The sequence below is a fragment of the Filicampus tigris genome, chromosome 12, assembly GCF_054856515.1.
Source record: "Filicampus tigris isolate MCC_2025a chromosome 12, RoL_Ftig_1.0, whole genome shotgun sequence".
In the NCBI taxonomy this organism is placed as follows: Eukaryota; Metazoa; Chordata; class Actinopteri; order Syngnathiformes; family Syngnathidae; genus Filicampus; species Filicampus tigris.
The window spans coordinates 7743978-7766065 of NC_141228.1; the positions used below are offsets into that span (position 1 = coordinate 7743978).

Here is a 22088-nt window from a genome sequence, read left to right on the forward strand (position 1 = left end):
TCTACTTTTGGATGTACTCACAAAAACTGCTGCAGCATCAAAGCTGACAGTTTTTGATGCCTACTGGTGGGCATATTGTCTATTTCTTTCATAAAAGACCACAACTAACAATCTATAAACAATAGAGGAAAAAGCCATAATGGGCATGTGTCGCCATTAATCATGTAAGCAAAACATAATCAACGACGATATTAGTAAAAGAGTAGACCCAAGGAAAAGTAGGACAGACATTATGAGCATTTCATGATTGAGAGTTTCCCCTGTAATTTATGATAGCGGCACAAACAGGAACACAGAGGATACAGACTGAGGAAGTTATCCAAGTAAACGCACAATTGGCCCACACAGCTTGTAGAGGGCTATCTATAAATAGCCAAGGACTGCCCTTGTGCCCCCAACACCTTTCCAAAATTTTGCTCAGGCATAAGGACCAAGGAAACTGGCGCATGTCAACAAATATGACACAAAAACACTTGTCAGGGTCACTGAGTTATAAGGGCTAGCTAATGAAAACAATCAAAATGAATGACGTACAGTATATCATGTTCCCTTGAAAACAGTGTTGTGGGGGGCAATGTGGCATATACATACAGTATATCCCTTGTGTGTCACTATATTTGTATTCCCCAACATTAATTGACAAACACCATTTTTTTCTTACCTGAATTTCCCAACTGTTTGTAAAATCTATACTCCAAATGGAGCTGCGGTGCCCTGGATTTAATAGGCTCCTGCAAGGGGAGGAAAAAAGAAGAAAAACTGTGAATGAAACATGGCATAACATTAAAAAAAATCACCTTGAATTAAAACAGTTCTGAAATAGAATTTGGCACCACCCTACAAGTCATGTGACTGACAAGCATAACTAAACGAAAAGCGTTTTACATGTTCTCGTCGCTAAAAATAACCTTTGAGTTTAAAGTTGTCATTGCGAGAGGATCAGGAGCAGCTCCAGCTGGTCAACAGCGGGCTTTTGTGATGGCATGGCTTATAAACAATCTAGCCGCACATATTGTTCATTGCCTTTAGTTAGCTGCAGATTTACAATTTAAAAATGTAATCTGATTAACCCCACCAAGCAAGATGACAAGGGCATTATAGATAAACATGAGCAACAGAACAAACACACTCAAATCAACCCCTTTTAAGAGTTTACTAGCCATGCCACAGTTGTGGTACTCAATAGGGGTGTAACGGTACACTCGGGTGTATTAATACGTTTCGGTATGGCGTGTTCGGTTCGGTCCATTTATTAGCGCGAGTTTACGCACGGACGCTGACTGTTGCATGCGGGAGAGGAGAGTGGCGGCACAAAAGAGAGAGCCAGAAAAGAGCCAGAGCTCAAAGGTCCCCGCGTACACTGCGGTCTCCTATTTGGGAACATTCTGGCTTTCCTGTTTCCCATCACCGATGGGGAAAGGTGCGTGGATAAGTCCGAAAGTTGTGTGCCGACATTTCTACATGGGATGGGCGGCAGGTAGCATGTCTAACATGCACAGCATTATCCGACTGAATGTTTCTTAGACGAGGGAGCAAAAAAGGTCAAACTTATTAAATAGCGAGATTTATCATATTGTAGCGTCTTCCAGGAACACGCCGTCAGACGTAGTTTAATTATCACGTTTTTATTAATCTAAGTACAACTGCTCATGCTCTTCTTTCTCCGCTGCTCCACTCGCTTGCCGTACGATGCATTCATGAACCTCGGAAACATCACAACTCAGCAACACACAAATCCGGCCACAACACAGATAACCCAATTCGTTACAATATGCTGTTGAACATTCAAAGATTTCAATGCCTAAAAAGTGTATACAATTCCATACAGACTTTTTAATTTTTTTTCATTAGAAAAAGTGTTTTAATATAGTCAGCAATAATTGTAACTGTTATTGTATGTATTTTTTTTATCACAAAAAGTGTATATATGTACTGTAATAACTTGGCTTTCTTTAACTTGAATACTTAGATGTGTCATAGGCTTTTGCTGCTGATTGTTTAAAGATTTCAGTATCTGAATAATTTACTAAATTAAGAGATCTTTATTGTTAGTGTATTTTTTATTCTGATGTAATTTCTTAGAATATCACCCGAATGGTTCGCTTTTATTTATTTTTTCTAAAACATTTACCATTTACTTGTCATCTTTTCAAAATAAACATATTTAAAAAAAAAGTTTTTTGTACCAAAAATATACCGAACCGAAGTTTCCAAAAAAATCGAACCGAACCGAAATGTGATTTAGCATACCGTTACACCCCTAGTACCCAACATACAGGTATCTTGAGGCTTCCTTGTGCCACAACAAGTAATTACAGCACTAAAAGTAAATATAATTTTTACACTTACGTTTATATCACGACAGGTACGGTTATTGTGAAGGGATTCAATTTATCCCTTGATATTAGTTTTATGGCCTCAGCCTCCCATTTGAAGCAAAACAATGAAAAATAATTACATATGAACTTACAATGTAGGTGTAAATTAGTGTAAAAGTATAAACATTTCTGGTTGAATAAAAATATATATTTTTTTATATACAGTATGACTATTACATATTTATACAGTGTATGTATGGCAGCAAGCAGTATTTCTTGCTTTATTGACACAATTGTGTCCTTGCATTATAGAGTAAAATCGTTTTGTTTTGATGATTATGATCTAAGTTTCGGTCATTATTTGTGAATGTTAATGTACATAGTGAATATTGCCCTGAAGCATGATAATCGTAGTAAAAGTAAAATTGTGCGTCGAATCGAAATCAAAATTTTTAAACTGAAAAATCGCAATTCAATATTTTCCTGAAATCATTCAGCCGTACCATGCACACATTCTACCCCGGAGATTTTTAACTGGCGGCCTGGGGGCCAGATCAGGCCCGCCAAACATGTTGGTCAAGACCGCGGATGGTTGCCAAAAAGAAAAAACAGGCAGCAGCCGCCCTTCGCGAGGTCGGTGATCGTGCCCGGCCAGACCGGTGGGCTGCCTCGGCCGGCGTCTAGCCTTAGAATTGGTGTGGCTCCGTCCGGGCCCAAGTTAGAATCAGCCAAGTGCAGTACGTCTAATGCCAACATTGAGCCAAGTTCAACTGGAACTAAATCAGCGAGTCAACACACAAATGCATATATCCAGCTAATATTTAGCTTATAGCATACACTGTTGCAGCTTATACATACATACATGGCCTACATAAATATACACATACAGCATATGGTTCAGACTCCTTAGATTAGATACATTTTCCTTGCTTGCCCTTAAAATGCAGCATTGTGTTTGTCATGTATATATATTTGTTTTTCTTCCTTAAGAAAGGAAGGTTTTTTTTTTCTTTGTTAAGAAAAGGGTAGCCCATCAATTGGTGTTCAGTAGAATTCTTTCAGTAACAGCATCATTATTGCATTGTCTTGAGCTTCTCAAAAATTAAGGTCTGGCGAAATATAATAAAACTTTTTTTTTTAAATATTCAGTACTAGTTAAAAACAGCCCTTTGAGTAACTCATAGTAAAGTTCACAAACAGTAAACAGTTCATGAAATTAAAGAACAGAAAAGTTCATGCAATTGGTCCAAAAGTAACTCCTCTTTTTTTTTTGTTGTTGTTAGGAATCAAGAATCTTTTTAGGAACTGGAATCGGATTGAAGACAGAGCATGGAAGCATCTTAACCATTCCGAGTGAAATGAAGAATAGACCACCCGTGTGATTTAGAATGAAATTCCATTTAGATTTGGCCGTTTTATTCTGCTTGAAGAGTATAAATGGAGCATTTTCATCCCGTTTGGTCATTCCGTTTCATTCGAATCTTAGATGTAAAAAAAAGATGTTAAACAGCTATTGACTGTGAACGTGTGTGTGCCTTTGAAAGGCAAGCCTGGCCTGTTGAGTGGGGTGAATGCCAGCGAATGACAATGCAGAATACATTGGCTGTTTACTGGCTAAACTTTAGCCACTCTGGTGTTCAGTGACGGCACCAGTCGTGGCTACCGCCAGGTGTGCTACAAATGTGCTTGTGCATCCTGTATTTTGTTACCGTTTGTTCACTAAAAAGATTGAAGGAGCACCAGCGGCTGTTTCCATCCTCCCTCTATCCATACCACCTGTTATGGATTACAAGACTAGCAATGATAGGCCACAGAGTATTTAATTACCGGTAGCTAACAATGTTTACTTTATCATACACAATTAGATGAGAACTTGAGTAACTTAGGCCTGTTGTACTCAGCAATAGGCACATTGCACGTTGGCTTCTGTTGCTGTATGTGTTAAATGATCCCAAAGTTTGGACATCCTCTGTCTTTAAAGCACTTACTCATGTACATGTTATTACAGATGTATTTCTGATTGAAAGGAAATTGAAGGCAAACTGAAGGTTGTTAAGATCTCACTGAACTCTTTATGCCCTAATCAAATCAAGAGCATTTTATATTCTGCTGCCCAGCCAACACTTTAGAACATGCATGCCAAGTCCTGCTCAAGGCAGTTAAGTGAGTGGAGTGTTTGTTTCTGCGTATTCAACCGTTATTCCCTATTTGTATTTTTTCGTGTCCGTCAGAAATATTCTAATACAACACACACACACAAAAAAAAACTTAAGGGGAAACAAACCCTGAAATCTACAAAATTAGTGGTCGATCTGAAAAACGTCACACTTGCTCCCACATCATGGCAACAAGAGAATATCCAGAGGCTTTTTGTCCATGCATAAGAGTCCCAAAAGGGACCACAGAAACTGTGAGCAGGGCAGGCAGAGCGAGTAATGCAGAAGAGTGCAAGCCTGTGGGATGAAGACATGTGACGAGTCTGAGAGGCAACGCAAGCAACTGCTCTGCTAGTGTGAACACCCCCTCCCCACCACCACGACCACCACCACCATGAACATAGACAGCAAATATATAAATGATGGGTTAAACCAGATGGCACTACATTGCAGAACCATTTAAAACAGCTTACAATAGGAAACAGAAGCTTATGGCAGCTTTATGTAGCCTACTTAAGAGTCATCTCTATTTCCAGCAGATGGACTAAGCTATGGCTGTGTAAATGACCAGTGCCAAGCTGCGAATGTCTGATGTAACAACTCTGCATTTGACAAGGATTTTTGTCAGCGCTTGCAAATATCACATTTGTGATCTGCTCACAGGATGAAAGGAAATTAAATGAGGGCCATGCTCTGACACAGCAGAGCTACACAAGTGATTTTAAGGCAAATGAAACTAGGCTGTCATGTAACCTTGATCCTTCTCAATTAAAATTAATGAAAAAATCCCCAAAGTGTGACAAGTTATCAAATCATCAATGTTACATATTTAAGGACTTGGAGCGAGAAAGAAACTGCAACTAAAACACTGAGATACACACTGTTTTTTTACTCTTAAAGATCAGTGTATCGATACCTTATGTTATGTTATGCACGTTCTACAGGATAACATACTTTTGGAACATTTGAGGTCCTTACAGTTGAGCTCCGTGAATGGAGTTTTATTTATTACACTCTTTTGCATCAGGAACAGTGTATGCAGTTTTCAATCATGACACTTAAATCTTTGGAAACACATGTCTCAGTTTTTTTTTCAATATTTGTTTTTACAAGTATTTGTTTTTTTAATTGCTTTTATTTGAGTATATTCTTATTTTACTTTGATACTAATTTATTTTCTCATTCTTTCAAGTTATATTTATTTTGATTCAAGGGATTTTAATTTCCTCAAAATTTAAAGAGCCACGGAATTTTTTCTCATACAAACATTTCCACATGATATAGTACGAAACACAATCCCGAGGACCCAGGTTAGCCCAAATAAGTGCCAGGACTTTTAAAAATAAAGAAGACATAAAATAAAATGTGATAAAGTCATAAGGGAGATGCAGCAGAATGAAAATGCAAGATGCTGAAATTTCACATGATATTTATAAGGTCATTTTGTACTTGACAAAAAGAACAGAATGTTAAAGAATACGATGAAAAGTGTACAACGTGCAGGGATGAATGGGCATGAGGCTGAGGCTATGATGGTAGTTTTGAGTAGTTGAGTTTTGATACAGTCAACCCCCGTACACTTCGGCACCCGTGGATTCACATTTTTTTCACAATAGTTGTTAACATTTTTGGAGTTTTTCCCGCAGGATTTTTTCAAAAAACAAAAAAAATGTATTTCATTGGGCATCAATTATATGCAGATTTTCGCTACAACGGGCCGACCTGGTCCCTATCTCATCCAAATAGTCTGTAGTCGACTGTAGTTGAACAAATAAGTTTTGAAATCGATTGTTTTTTTATTAATCGTGATTTCAAACTAAATAATCATGACTATCATTTTTTCCATAATTTGCCAGCCCTACATCAGAGCATATATTCGCACACAAATATGCCCCCTCGGGTTTGTGAGCAGAATATAGCCAGGTCAATGTGACGAGAGGCTTAGAAAGTTAGGCAATGACATTACTGTAAAAATGTGTTGCTCACTAGGGATCGAGAGTTATTATTTCATTCAGCCCAAACACTAAAATTATGTAGCAATGATGTCAGAAACAAGGCGTCCAGATTGCTCTGATGTCATCCCAATCTTTCACAAAACCCAACTGGGCTGGGTTTTTTTTGCACACTGCCTTGGGACTGCTATGATATACCTATACATCAATATATTCAACCAGATATCCTTGCCATTTAGAATAATTCTAAACGAATTGTAATCATCAGCTACTGATGCAATTTGATGGAATCTCTATTTAACAAAATCCTATTGCTTTGGGTACCCTATGGTGTGTTAATTAAGAGAGCAGTATTTCACCAAGAATGCTGACCTGTGTCCAGGGCAGCTGACCAACAGGCCAGAAGGGCCCTTCCCTGTCTGACCTGCTGCTGCACTAACCTCTCCACCTCAGCTGTTCCACACCACAGCATGTTCGTTCAAAATATAAGTGTGTGGTTTTGGCCGTGTTAAGACTTCCACAAAGCACCAACGTCTTTTGGCTCCATGATACACCTGATGAGTTGTGGATTACAGGCACATTTCAGTTTATTGGTACGGATGGATGGATGGATAACACTGATGACGAGTGACTTAAAAAAGTCTTTGATTAGGAGCCAAGTCAGATCAAAACGTGCTGCAACAGACCCATACAGAAAATAGTAACAGCAGACTAACACTGGCTGCTGTTCATAGTTTAAAAGCTTACTGATTTGTTGATAATATTTATGCCAATGAGTATCACTCCAGAAGGATAAAAGCTTGTGCAACAGCTCTGGTATGATGTGTTCGACAACACGTCAAACACCATTTTAAGGATCCCTCTTAGACTAAACACTTGAAGCTCGTACAAATACATGATTATGTCATCAGAGATTATGGAGCGTTTTCAGGATTTTCACCAGGGTAGTCTCGCATAGACTTGTATGGATAGAAAATCAACAATCATCTTCCGGGGATTAACCAACTCTTCATATGATGTCATCCAGGCTAAAGATATCTGCTCAGTCACACCAGAGATGGACCAGAACTGACCTTTGTAACTATATGTAATATTGAACCACATATTTTCTTACTTGCACAAGATATTTAAATACACATATTGTTCCATCTTATCATCAGTTTATTAAAATCAGTGATCAGTAGAAAAAGTTTTGATCGTGTAAAGTCTAGTATTAAGTCTAGTCTAGTAAAGGTAAAACAAAACACTACTCGGGGCAGCCATTATGCCACATGGCCACAGACGGAGGACAAGTCATTGTGTCACACACCTCCACAAAACAAACATAAATTGCGGTCAAGAACGGCCGTGAAATCGTGCTTTATTTGAGTATTTGCTATTTTCACCGCTTTAGAATTTTTTGAAAATTACAGATGAAGTAGGGGCGGACCATTAGAATAAATTAGCGGGGAAAAAAAGTATTTGACCAAATTTGGACTTCTGAGATTTTCAGCCTACAGCGACGACATATAATTTTGTTTTCATATTCCGAGATCACAATAATCTTACAATTGACAACTACAATTAAACAAATGAACACACACAAATAAAATACTTTGTTCTGATATTTTGCAGTTTTGGTATCGCTGGCAGCAGGCGTGTCAGGAGGCAGCCAGCATGCGCGTCAAGTGCTGTCAAATGTCTCTGAAGAAGGTGAATGCTGATCACTGAAATTGCACAATGTCTGAAGAAAGAAGGCAAAACTGATTTAATAAGAAGACATGATGCATGTTTTTGAGACAAATAGCATACTGTAACGAATTGGGTTATCTGTGTTGTGCTGACATTTGTGTTTTGCTAAGTGGTGTTGTTTCCGAGGTTCATGAATGCATCACGCGACTCGCTGGATGGGAGGTGTGTGCGAGTGAGAGGAGTGAGCGGACAGCGAGAAAGATGAGAGATCCGTGTGTACTTATGACAGAACTGTTGTTGCAGTGTAGTTGGCGTCGGCTACGGCCCACCGTAGCCATGTTGGAATAATAAAAAGGGACATAACTAAGCTACGTCTGACGTGTCTTTGGAAGACATTACTATACACTTCAATCGGACACTTGTAATATATTTTCCCAAGCCACGCAGAGCCGCAACATAAGGATGAAAGAGATGCATGCAGCTGCGAAGCCGCGGGTTGCAGAGCCCTGGTCTACATACACACTGTGTCATTTTTGCCGCAGGGACAGAAAATACTGTGAAAACATCACAGAGAAATCAATGTATTCAAGTTAGGCTAGTTAGTTAGGATGCCGCGCATACTCGCGCTTCCTGTACTACAAAGACCAAGATTCCTTGCGGTTGAGCATGCGCAGACTGTCCCGTACAATCAGCGTATTCTGATAGGCGTATACATGCGTGCATATTCGGGTAAGAAAAGGAGTAACCCAGGCATGATATTCGGAATTTTAAAAAGCCGAATAAGGGCATATTCGGGTTATTGTGCGCATTTACATGGCTCTTAAAAACCCAAATACTGCAAATATTCGGGTTTAAAAATGTGTATTAACTGTTTGTAAATGTAGTCACAGTGTCCCATCACTGGTGAGCTATATTTAGAACTAGGGATGGGACGAGATCTCGTGCTACGAGATTTCGCGGGATTAGAACGCCACAAGATTTCTCGTCCCTGCACAGCACGAGATCTATTTTCTTTTGACATGATTTTGGAGTCCGGGTGAATATAGCAGATGTCCTAAAAGGAGCTGTCACCGTATGGGAACTTCCGAGGCCAAATCACGGTTGTGACCGACAACGCTCGCAACATGGATGTGGCGATACGTGAGGCTGGCTTGGAGCCACACATTAAGTGCTTATCGTGCAGGCAATGAACGCAACGCTAGTGCAGCTGGGCCGCGTATCATGTTTGTTTAGACGTGTCAAGCGTATTGTTTCTTTTCTTCACCGATGCTCAACAGCAGCAGCACTTTTGACGTCTAAATAAAGACAGCTCGAGCTGCCCGCGCACAAACTAATTATGGACGTAATCACGCGCTAGAACAACTCTTGGACATGATGGCTCGCGATCTAGAGCAGCGGGGTACCGTATCTGCAGCTCTGAGGAGCCCAGAACTACGACGAGTTGCAGAAATCTTGACACAGACGCAGTGACATTCCTCTTGTTGAAGATCGACTGAGAAACAAGTTGATCTCTACAATACAATACAATTTTATTTATATAGCGCATTTCATAACAGCTAGAGCTGTAACAAAGCACTTTACAAACAATACAATAAATAAAAAAACCAATAAGAGGCAGTGATACATCTATTGATAAATATACCAATAAATATTAACAAATATATAAAAAAAATACAAATCTAAATAAATAAAGCCAATAAATTAACATAAAACACTATACAATTGAGTTACTGCCCCATGAGCACAGTTGGATTTTGTCAAAGTATTCAATAAGAGGAAAAATCTCAGCTTTAGCTGTTATTGCAGCAATATTTGAGAGCATGTCACAAAAGTGACTCCTGTTTGCATTTGCACTTTAGAGCTAGATGATTAATTTCCTTGCAGTCTGTTCGATAAAAAAACATTTTGAAAACTGAAAAAATTACATTGGGTATTTTTTTATATTCGAAATTTAGCAAAAATCTCATCTCGTCTCGTTTTCGCGGACTCAATCTCGTGAGACATCGTCTCGTGGGATTTTTGTCTCGTCCAATCCCTATTTAGAACAGACCCGTTCACTACTCATGTTGTCCTGGGGACACGCTGGCACATACACACGTACACAGTTGTTGTATAAGGACAATGCAAAGGCACCCATGTCTCTTTCATCTAATATCCCTCCACCCACCCAAGCCATTACGCCTGCTGGAGTACCGTTTTGAGTTGACGCCCCCTGGTACCACTAAGATGGACCCTCACACTTCAATATCGATATTGTTGATACTTCAGTCATACCTTTGACACTTCAGTCATTTGAGGTAGAGTATTTTCTGTTTTGGTACCAGAAAGGAAAGCAGCACGGGTATTAAAACAGCAGCAATGTGGGCAGCAAGCATACTACGTCATCATCCCAGGATGCATTGCACACGCGAAAACATGGGACCATATATGCAAATAAAGGTTCTATAAAATGTATTTAACTGGAAATAATTTTCAAAAATGTTATATTATTTATGTTATCAACAACCAAATAAATCATATAGAGCAAACATGTCATTTCAGTCGGACTTCCTTTTAATAGAAATAGAAAATCTGTGAATGGTGCAAACCCGCTGTTTTTGGGGGTTCACTGTCGTCGAGGAAATATGTTTAGAATTTCCCTGCACCTCAAATTTTATTTTTGGGGGAAAATGAATCAAGGGGCCACTCAGAGGGTGGTCGTGAGCCGCATGACCGCCATCCATCCCATGCCCATCCCTGGTGTAGTTAATACTGTAGCATTACATTTTAGCAATTTATCATCAGAAAAGCCAGTGTGACACGCATGCAACAGAAACAACATTATGTATTAGCCCCAGAATAGACCGACCTTTGCATGACTCCCAATAAACTATTTCACAATATGCATATGTGACTCACTCAACTGAAGAGAACTACTCAAATGTCAACAAAGCGAATCTTTAATCAAAAGCCTTAACACAAGTATGAATGATCGGCTGACGGGACCGGTCAAAACAAATGAAGACACCGGAGTAATCCAAGCATGTGTTTTGTTGCAGTCGGGCAGATTTTCCTGACAACAGGAGTGTCTTGGACAGTTGGGAGAGAGTGTTATGGAGAGAGGGGTGTCATAGAACAACAGCTGGACTATGTCCAGCGTGTCTCCGGTTTCATTTCAAATTTAACACACGCAGTCAACAACTACCTACACAGATTCAGGGTGATACCGGGCCATAGCCAAACTACAATAGAATGGTTGTTATGTTGACGATTTTAGTTTGCTTCCGTTTATTATATAAGCCAATTGAAACTTACTAGAGCTAAACCAATATTAAAATTGAAAGGGCATTAGAGAAATATCATTATTATCAGCAGGAGTGCACATAATTGGTACGCAGGTACGCATGCGCAACAGTAATATGCGTACCGTCATTTGTGTCACAACACGCTTGGCTAAAGTGAGGTGTCAATCAAAGGCCAAGGATTAGGCCTTTCGGTTGATATGTGTACGTGGCTAATCCACTCATGCTAAGTGAAGCTACGATCGCAAATGCATCAAAAATAGTGATATTTGATGGAAATTGGTAACGTTTACAGCTGCAGATAACGTGGCTTTATGGATGTAAAGCTTGGCATGGACTAACTATTTTAACGGAATACTTTGACTGGACCCTTGTCGACGTAATGGGACCATGTCTGATGGAGTTGGACATTTTCGTGTACCTTTATGACGTTGTTATGGTGAGTCGCTATTTTGTTTTTAGATCTACGATTGTCTAACATAAATGCTCACTCAGTGTGCAGATATGATTGCATTGTAAAATGTTGGGCACCATTCAAATCTCCAGAAAATCAGCTTTTAAAAGATGTATAGCATGTTCACACATGTACTCAGCTGACGACGTGCATCAGCGATTTGTTTTGACAGATGACGTAGGGCCGATCGGTGGGCCATCCTCACTTTAAGGGGTTTTAAAATCGCCGATGGGGAAAGGTAAGTGGTTAAGTCGGAAAGTTGTGCGCCAACATTGCTACATGAGATGGGCGGCAGGTAGCACGTTTTACATGCATGGCATCATCCGACTGTGAATGTTTCTTAGACGAGGGAGCAAAAAGGTCAAACTTAAATAGCGAGATTTATCATATTGTAGCGTCTTCCACGAACACACCGTCAGACGTAGTTTAATTATCATGTTTTTATTAATCCAAGTACAACTGCTCGTGCTCTTCTTCGTCCTCCGCTGCTCCTCTCGCTTGCCGTACGATGCATTCATGAACCTCGGAAACATCACAACTCAGCAACACACAAATCCGACCACAACACAGATAACCCAATATGCTGTTGAACATTCAAAGATTTCAATGCCTAAAAAGTGTATACAATTTCATAAAGCCTTTTTAAAGTTACTGTACTTTATTCATTATAAAAAAAGTTTTAATATAGTTAGCAATAATTGTAACTGTTATTGTATGTATTTTTTTCAGCACAAAAAGTGTAAATATGTACTGTAATGACAACTTGGCTTTAACTTGAATACTTTGGTGTGTCATAGGCTATTGCTGCTGAGTGTTTAAAGATTTCAGTGTCTTAATAATTTACCAAATTAAGAGATCTTTATTGTTAGTGTATTTTTTATTCTGGTGTAATTTCTTAGAATATCACCCGAATGGTTTGCTTTTAATTATTTTTTCGAAAAAAGTACAGTTTACTTGACATCTTTTCAAAAATATTTAAAAAAAATAATATGCTTTTTTGTACCGAAAATATACCGAACCGAAACGTGATTTAGCTTACCGTTACACCCCTACCAAATAATACATTGAGACATTTATGCCAATACAATAGTCTTAGTGAACTTTGAAAGTTGGACCGCGTGGTGGCGTAACGGCTAATTTGACTTCCATTTTCGACGTTACGGCAGTTTTAACGCTTGCCACCAACACCACGCCGTCCCAAAATTATATTCAGTCGCTAATTTAGGACGCAAACAAACCGCTGGTTAATTACGCTGTCATTGTATGATACGGCACAAGTCTCCGGCGTTAGTGGCTAGCAGCTGTTATCAATAGCTGTAACTGGTAGTTCAACAGCTGTTCCTGGGCTTACTTTGTTTTTTTTACTTTACCTAGATACTTTGTAATGCGCTGTCCACGTCTAAAGGAAGATGCCTTAAATTGCACTTCAAGGTCTTTTTCATTATGAAAATAAAATAAACTAAAAATAAAACTAACAACAAGTGCCCGGCTGGTAGTTCAACACCTGTTCCTTGGCTTTTTTTTTTTCTTTACTTCTTTTTCAGTATTGTGGACCAAGATTACTTTGTAATGCAATCTCCATGTTCAAAGGAAGGGAATGTTACTTGAATTGCACTTTGAGGTCTTTTTCATTATGAAAAAAACAAGCTAAATAGAACTTTGTCTTCATTTATTTTTTAAAAACACTTTTGCTCAATAAATAATTCTCAGAAAACATTCAGCTCAAAATGTCTGACAGGATACCTTGAAATGTATACTGTACCACTTACAAAATAAGAATGTATCCTGCCTTATACAGTATTGTGTTAAGTTGTGTTCTTAAATCCTAAACAACCATATTAGACATTAGAAGTTGATTTTTTTTTATGGGCAAAAGCGATTTGTAAAATAAATGAAGACAAAGTTCTATTTATCTTTTTTTTTTCTGATTGCAAAAACGATCTGCTCCGTGACTCAAAATCCATGACCGATCCGAACCGTGACTTATGTGATCCGTTGGACCACTCGTGAGTACCAAAGACAATATCCTGGTACTTATGTGAGTACCCCATGAAAAGAATTATGTGCACCCCTGGTTATCAGGATATTGGTGGCTATGAAGGTACATTGGTTAGATATAGTAAAGATTTATGAATTTAAAAACTACATTAAATCTCATTTCATAAGAGTTTCAGATTGCAAATTGATAGTTCACCACGAGTAAAAAAAAAAAAAATTGTTTTTAAATCTGCGAATAGGTGAATTTGTGTGTGCCAAACCGTGAGTATTTGGTGTGCCAATGTAGTGTATTGGCTCAAAATAGACAGAAAAAAATGCCACCCTTTTCCCATCAGGAAGAATATAGTGGAGTAACTGTAATTAATGTTCACAGTTCACACAATTACGTTATTGTTCACACACAGGCATTAATGTGTTAACTCCTGAGTCCATTCAAAATCCATTACAAACCATACCAAGCTGTCTGTAAAATAAAAGTTAGTGTGACTGTATGTTATAGTATAATGTGATGTTATGTGAAGACAGCCTTTAAAAGTCAACCCCAAAATATTTTTTCAAGAATATGCTCTATGCAGCAAAAGCAACACCTTTTAGCCATCTCGGGGGGGGGCATTTTGTCACTTCTGCAGACTGAAAATGACATCACAACTGCTCAGGGCTCGGTTACCGATGCTAAAGCTGCTGACCTGAGCCCTGAGCAGTTGTGATGTCATGTTCAGTCGAGAGAAGTGACAAAATGGTCGCCCCCAGAGATGGCTAAAAATGGGTGATTTAACTCTTATTCCACAAACGCAATATTTATCAGAATGCCTTGTTTCAACTAGTGAGCCTGCATAGCACATATTCTAGAAAAAAAATGTTTGGGTTGACTTCCCTTTAACGATAATTAGTTCTAGTAAACTGACGTGTCTGCGCTGCAACCTTGTGTATGTGCAATTCTGCATGTTTTATGCTCCAGGGAGCCACAAAATTTTATTTACTGCACTGTTTACCTGTTCTTGCTGAATTTATCCGTAAAACTCTATTTTACATTTAAATTGCCTGGGCTATATAGTCTGAGCTTTTCATCTAAAAGAAAGTATTCAAGTGTTTTTAAATCTAGTACTTGGTAGGCTATATATGATGACAGGTCTATTAGATCATGAAATTAAAGTAAACAAATATATGTATCTACTGTGCAACAGCTGTTATACAAGTACAGATTATCCATGTGTCAAATTGTTAAATCAGTAGTGCATTTGGGTTAGTGGCCTTTTTGTACACCCATGAACCAGCTTCTTGGTAATGAAGATAGCCATGAAAACACAACATAGAGCTGTATCATTGACATAATTTATTGATATTTTTCTACATTTATACTTAGACTTTGAAAATACTGGCACTTCTCTGTATGGCTCACAAGTCACTAAGATTTCTATTCAGATGTAATGCCTCCACCTAAATCACTGTCAAAGCAACAACATGTCAATGTAAACACTGTGATGCAGCTAGCTACTGCTTCATTAGCGGATTAGCTAGTAGACTGAAGGTGGGTTTTGACATGACAGTATTTATTCATTCAACCTTGCATGTGTGCTCTCAAGAGAGCTAGAGCAAAGTAAGGAAGACCTTAAATTGTCAAAATGTCACTTTAAATTGTGCCAAACATGCTGATAGAGCCTTTACAGTTCTGCGACAACCGTCTCATGGCAGGCTGATGTAAGCTGCTGAGTTAGACTGAAACAAGAGCTGTTTAATATGCTTCAGTGGGAGGCATACATAAGAATTGCATAAAACAACTCAAACCATCCCAGAACCATGACCCAGGACTTAATTAGAAGAATCAGTACTTGATAATGTACTTTTGGTTGGGCCTTGGTCGTAAATCAGTGAATTAGACCAGTGGCCCCTAACCACTGGGCCACAAATTGTGTCTGGTGATCTAAAATAATATACAACTTTCACTTTTTCAAACAAATTATTTAACTAAATGGAATTTCCCTTGATATTCAAATTTTTGGGCAACTACCTGTGACTGTGTGTATATACAGTTGGCAACCCTGGTAAGATGTGTTGTAAGGCTTCCCTCAGAGGGCTGTGATGACGGTGAACCAAATAAATGTTTAATCGCCTCTCATCATATTTCGTATACACTCAAGTTGATGGATTACTAGTTCTGAAATCAGAAATCAAGGATAATAATTTGTTCAATTATGGTTCAAGACACTGTAAGAAGGGTAGCAAAATAAATATTGCAAAATCTCAACCTTATTATTTATTACACATGACTACAATTGGAAATTGTGAAAAAGATTTTAGCAAGGATCACGGAAGTTGACATGATTTGTTTTGGCGGGCCACAAAATGGTGCGGCGCCACATCTGGGCCCCGGGCCTTGAGTTTGACACCAGTGACTTAGCGAGATTGTGCAAAGAGGAATGATCGAAGAGCCCTCTTTCTGTATTCTGCCAACTTGTGAAACACTATAGGAGAAGATTAGGTGCTCATTTGTTGGCAAAACAGAGTTGTACAAAGTAATAACATCAGGGGTGCTAATAATTGTGGCACACATGATTTGGTGTAAAACAAATACTTCATAATGTAGGATTTTTTCCCGCCCACTGAAGAAATGCACTTGCTTTTTCCGCTTTAAAAAAAAAAAAAAAAAAAAAAGTTGGTCCGATATTTAGAAAAAAAAAAATGAATTTGCTCGAAGCTAAAGAAAAGATCTTAATCAGGGGTGCCAATACTTATATGTACAGTATATAACTTCACACGTAAATGGTGATTAGATGGTCATTTCCTCTATTCTTGTTTTTCACCAACAGCCAAGACATTTACATATGCATAGTTTAGCAGTGGCTTCTACAGCAGAGCATGACCGTGGACATTAAATGTTGTTGTTTTCTTTAAGAGACTGGGATCTCCCTGTGAGTAAAGCCTACAGTGTACATACATACGTAAATGGCTATACAGTCCTGTCACCATCTCACAGGCATTCAGTCAGTGTAAGAAAGCACCGAGCTAAACCACAAACTGGCCCACTGTGTGTCGACCAGGCCTGCTAACAAAGGCAACCTTTCAGAACACAGCAGTTTCCACTTGTCTCTTGCTTTTCATTTCAACATTAACACGAGCTCAGAAGAGCTTACCCTATTTCTCAGTTGTGCTATGTAGTAAAAGAGGTCATTCTGTCATGCTTGTTTATCTTAGGTACATATAGGCGCCTCTCTTGATATGCAAGTATTGGGGATTTCATGAATCATTACAATTGGGTTCAGTTTCGTGCATTGTCTATTTTTTTTTTTTTTGTTCTCATTGCCAAACGTTATAATTGAGACCCGCCATGATCAGTTTTCGGCACCCTTCCATTGAGGCTTTTGTTGCAATGGTCGGGAGGCCCTAGACTGACTACCTGTTGATCGGATGACCCAGAATGGTCACTTGCATGCACCAACGCGAATGGAATGGGGGGGATACAAAATGCATAATTTTCCAATGTATTTTGGATCAGGAAGGATAGAGAAATTCAAGAACGTACATGTTTATTTGCCAGACAAATCAGCATTCAGTCCTGTACTGTGTGTTAGCAAGCTTTGTTAAATTTATTGACGGGTTGTTACACTGTGTCGCATTGATATGTCATGTCTTACATTGACACAGCTATCAACAGCCTAAGTAAAATAATAATATATTTAAAAAATAGCAATTAAAAAACTATAAATACAAATACTGGCTGTTCCTGCTGTGCGTGCAGTGGCCTCTTAGTGGCAGTGTGAAGCCGCGCCCGCATGGAGTACACACCTTAAATTAACAGGAGAGAACTGCAATTACAGATGTTTTCTAACATCTGCTTCTATGAGGTTCACAAAGCCTTCAGTGGATGTCCATTCAAAGATAGTTACCTCCCTAGGATATACAATAATAGAAAAAAGAAACCCACGATTGTTCTTTATTAATAACAAATTTTTCACAGCTTAGGAAGAATCTATGCCTTTAAGTATTGCCTTTCCGTATGTGTTGCTACAGCGTTTGTGTGAATATTGGTTGATTGAAGTAAGTCGATGCTAATGTTCCATTAGCATGTCAAGGTGATTTCCCATTGACTTTAGTATTAGCACTGGCGATCTTTCTAAAACTAAACAGGCCTTGTATTTAAGTATGCAATGTGTTTACAGTGTTGTAGTTGTTGTCTGTATAATTTTACAGTAAATTCCAACGGGAGTGTCATTAAACAGCTTGAACATACTCGGGGAGGGAAGAAACATATACACGTCACACGCTTGCTGTGCAAGCAACACAAAGCTTTCAGGGTGCTTTCACAACATCAGGAACTTGCAAACACACTGCGCCGTTCAGCACATCAATTGATTTTCTTTGATTATAATGTTTTTATGATCATTAGAAGCCAAAAGCGAAATCACGATTAACTGCCCAGCCCAAGTGGTGAAGCAATATTTACACCTTAAGCGGGTGACAAACAAGTAAACACTACGGCACAGAGTTGTCAGTTGTTCAGTTCTACAAGGAAGCACACACTGACTTGACAGGGAGTGGCATTCAGACCTGTGAGCCCTGCTTTATTAAAAAAAAAAAGAGAAACTGTTTTTGTACTGGTCTTACAGGTGTACCAGGAAGACCGGGACTAAAACATAGCAAAACCAGTATATTCTGTGAGCACTTATGCTGGCGGGGCTTCAGCAGGGAGATCGGGAATGGACATCAACATTTGGAAGGACAACTGTTCAGGAGTCAGTGGTCTTTTTACGTTAAGCCCAGCACTAACTCGTGTTAACTCGTGTTTTTCGACTCCGGTGTATGCTAAAAAGGTATGCGTTTAACATCTCACCTTCCCTTCTTATTATATGTGTGTGAACACTAGTTACAGTGGGCACAAGCATCATGGAGCAATAGTATTGCCTTAATGCCATACCCAGATATAGCTGGATACCATTGGGATAAAAATACCCAAACAGATGGGAGGGTTCACAGGCAAGAGTAGAGGCAGCGAGCACAACGTAAGATTTCAGAGGAGAGAACTGCAATTACAGACGTTTTCTAACCTCTGCCTTCTGTGGTTCACAAAGCTTTCAGTGGATGCCCATTCAGAGATAATGACCTCCCTGGGATATACAAATGTTAGAATAATCATATACAGACCAGTGGAGCTGTGGTGGAAATGAAGCCAAGACTCCAACATCTTCTGTAATGACTACTTAACTTGGGTTAGACTTTAATGTACTATAAGCATTTATAATATCAGCTGGCCAATGTCAGCCAATTAACAACACAATAGAGCAGGGGTCACCAATGCGGTGCTCACGGCCAACAGGTTGCCCCCAAGGACCACAGTAGTAGCTCGCGGGGCTGTTTTGAAAGTATCTCTCCAATGATGGGACATTGTGATTTTCTAGGAACGTTGTAAAAAGTGATCATTTGCAGTTTGCTGAGATTTTTTTTAAGTAGTAATAATAAAGTCTTGCATTTTGATATTGGCGTCTGATCTGACTGACATTTGATATCTTCACATAAATGAACATCAGGAATTATCGACAACACACAATAGTCACATTATTAAAAGTACTTGAGCAAATGTGTTTCACAAGTGTGTACCAAACTGGTAGCCCTTCGCCCAAGAAGTAGCTCTGAGCTTTAAAAAGGTTAACCCCTGCAATAGAGGCTGTGCGAAGAAAATATGTCATGATGTAGTAGTCAGTGTCTGGTCTTCAGTTCAGCATTAAAAGCATGCGCTGTTATTTTGAGATTGTGCATGGCGTGGCTGCTGACTTGACTCCTCTTCCTGACTGCAAGTTGAATAGTTGCTGCTCAGTTTAAGTTTAAGTTTCCATCTCAAACTGTTGCCACCAACATCAACACAACCTCATCCTGAAATCATGTTTGAATCGCTAATTAAGGACACTACAATAAAAGTAATTACACTGACATTCTACAATATGGCGCCAGTTTCCAGCAATGACAGCTAGTGGCAAGCAATTAGCCGCTAAGCCTCATATAGGCAGGTAAGAGCCTTCTTTTCAAAGGTAGTTTAATAGGCAAAAATCACTTTGCACACTTTGATTCCTATAGCCTGACACAGATACAGTTCATACTGATCAATTTTTAACAAACCATGCTTACTCTAATGTGCTGTTTTAGCCGGCAAACACACTACTGTGTTTCTGACGTCACTATTCACACAGTAATCGTTCTTTAACCAAGCAAAAATGCACATAAATCCAAATAAACTATTCAATTGAATTTTCAGTTGGACATCTCTCCAAAATATTCAATAGTTGCAGCCCTACAATATTATAGATCATAAACTTGAAAAAGCAAGACTTTTTGTAATACTAGTGGTTTACTGAAAACACATTGCATCAATTTCTTTCTTTTCAGATGAACACAGGAACCATGCCTGTGCTTCACTGAGGCAACAAAAAATATTGTTTAAAGACAGAAGCGTGTCACTATTACACAGTTCAAGTCAATGGAAAACGGCATAATACCAAAGTAATGGGCAGTACACATATATTGTTAAATGCATATTCGTGTCGCCATCCCAACACATTCCTAGTGGCTTTGGATAGTGATTGAAAGAATGAGAATACTTATACATATGCAACAAAAGTTTGTAAAAATGTACCTGATGAGCTCATCACCACTAATAGACAAAAATGTTTTTCTTAATTCAGGAGTGATAATTAGCTACAAATAAGCGTAGTTTGATGAGAATAGTTGCACTTCATTCTCCGATAAGGCAATGGCTTCTTCACATGATGACTCCTATGAGTTCAAATAGAAAAAAGTGGTAGACCAATACAATGCACCTCTTTGTTCAGGCTCCCAAATGATCCCTTTGAGCAGTTATCCAATTTAGTTTTAACTATTTGATCATCACAAAACGAGCATTGGTTGCCAAATACCGACAGAGGAGGACCAATTCAGTGCTGTGTTAAATGAGAGTGTGCGCTTACCAATTTGATCGCCACATATTCGTTGGTATAGAGATTTTTTCCCAGGCGCAGCTCTCCAAAGTTCCCGCAGCCAATCTTTTTACCAACACGGAAGTTTGGGCCAACCATAAGAACTCCAGAATTGGTCCCAGAACTCCGGCCCCCATGTCCAGTCCTGCTTCCTGCCGTCTTAGACATTTTTTTCCCTTCCTCTGTCTCTCCCTTGCCCCCTCTCTTATCAAAATCCATAAGCTTGTGATACCCTGGCCTCTCCACGGTTATTCTCCAGCCATGCAAACCATAGGAGATCCAGTAACAATGGCAGAGGAAGCTTTAGGAAGGGGGAGGGAGGCAAATCTCACAAGACAGAGGAAAGGTGTTGCTGTTAAAACTGTGGTGGTGAATAAAGGAATCTATATCTAATGCTGCGTCCTCCCGTTTTGTCTTCTTGATTCTTCGTCACTCCAGCTCCAGTCAAACAGAAAAACGGACCCGGCAGGAGACTAGTCAGGCGGTGCTAGAATGTGCCCACAGATCGACACATACAGGACAAATCATAAAAACGCACTCCAAAAGCCAGCTAGTGCATCCACAAGCCCACTTGGGAACATCCCTTGGGGTTCCTCATTCCTTGTGGTCAGCCCTCAGTGATGCAGTGGATGCTATCCATGGTGTAGGGCCACGACATAGAGCGACCCTGAGAGCAAACTGCGATGAGATGAATGGGTAACGGGTTGGTTGGTTTTGTGTCACCTCGATACCTGCAAAAGAATCAAAAGAAAAAAATGTGTTCAGAACTTATGATGATATAGTTCCCCGTTGGGCTCATAACAGCTCTTTCTCAAACTTAGGGTCAAACCCAAAATGGCCCCTAGTCAGATTTGATGGGGTCACCGCTTAATCACTGAGCAGGGACATTTTTTAATGGCCACAATTGATTTTGTGTTACTAAATTATTTTTTGTCACTTTCTTTATCATTGTATTTAAGACTCTTATGTCAATGCTATGCCTTTATGCGACAAACCTTTGTCTAAACACTATACTGTACTGTGTTATTATTTAACCATTACAGGACAGATTCAAGTTTTAAAACCCAAAGGTCAGTTTGGCATGTTAGATAATTGGAGTTGAGATAAGCACCGCAACAATTGCAATGATATACTGTAATAGCTACAGCCAACAATACAAACCAGTGATTTATACTTTGAATGTGTCCAAGGCCTTTGAAGATTGGAATTTGACTGTTCCTTACTACTGCTTGCTCAACGGACCCTTGCTCCAAATGGCACAAGGTAAATACAATACTAAAGTTAATTAATGTGGAC

General features: G+C 39.1%; 1 protein-coding gene across 4 annotated transcripts in view; it reads right to left on the minus strand.

The window, feature by feature from the left end:
* The window catches only part of csnk1g2b (casein kinase 1, gamma 2b), a 45055-nt gene that overhangs the window by 19857 nt on the left and 3110 nt on the right, over positions 1 to 22088 (minus strand). For all 4 annotated transcript variants that reach the window (XM_086047018.1, XM_086047017.1, XM_086047020.1 and 1 more), the window contains exons 2-3: positions 20784 to 21523; positions 662 to 731 (exon numbers count right to left, since the gene is read on the minus strand). In XM_086047018.1, coding sequence (XP_085903144.1) covers positions 662 to 731; positions 20784 to 21011 — 298 coding nt within the window. In that variant the 5' untranslated portion in view covers positions 21012 to 21523. The remainder of the gene's footprint in view (positions 1 to 661; positions 732 to 20783; positions 21524 to 22088) is intronic.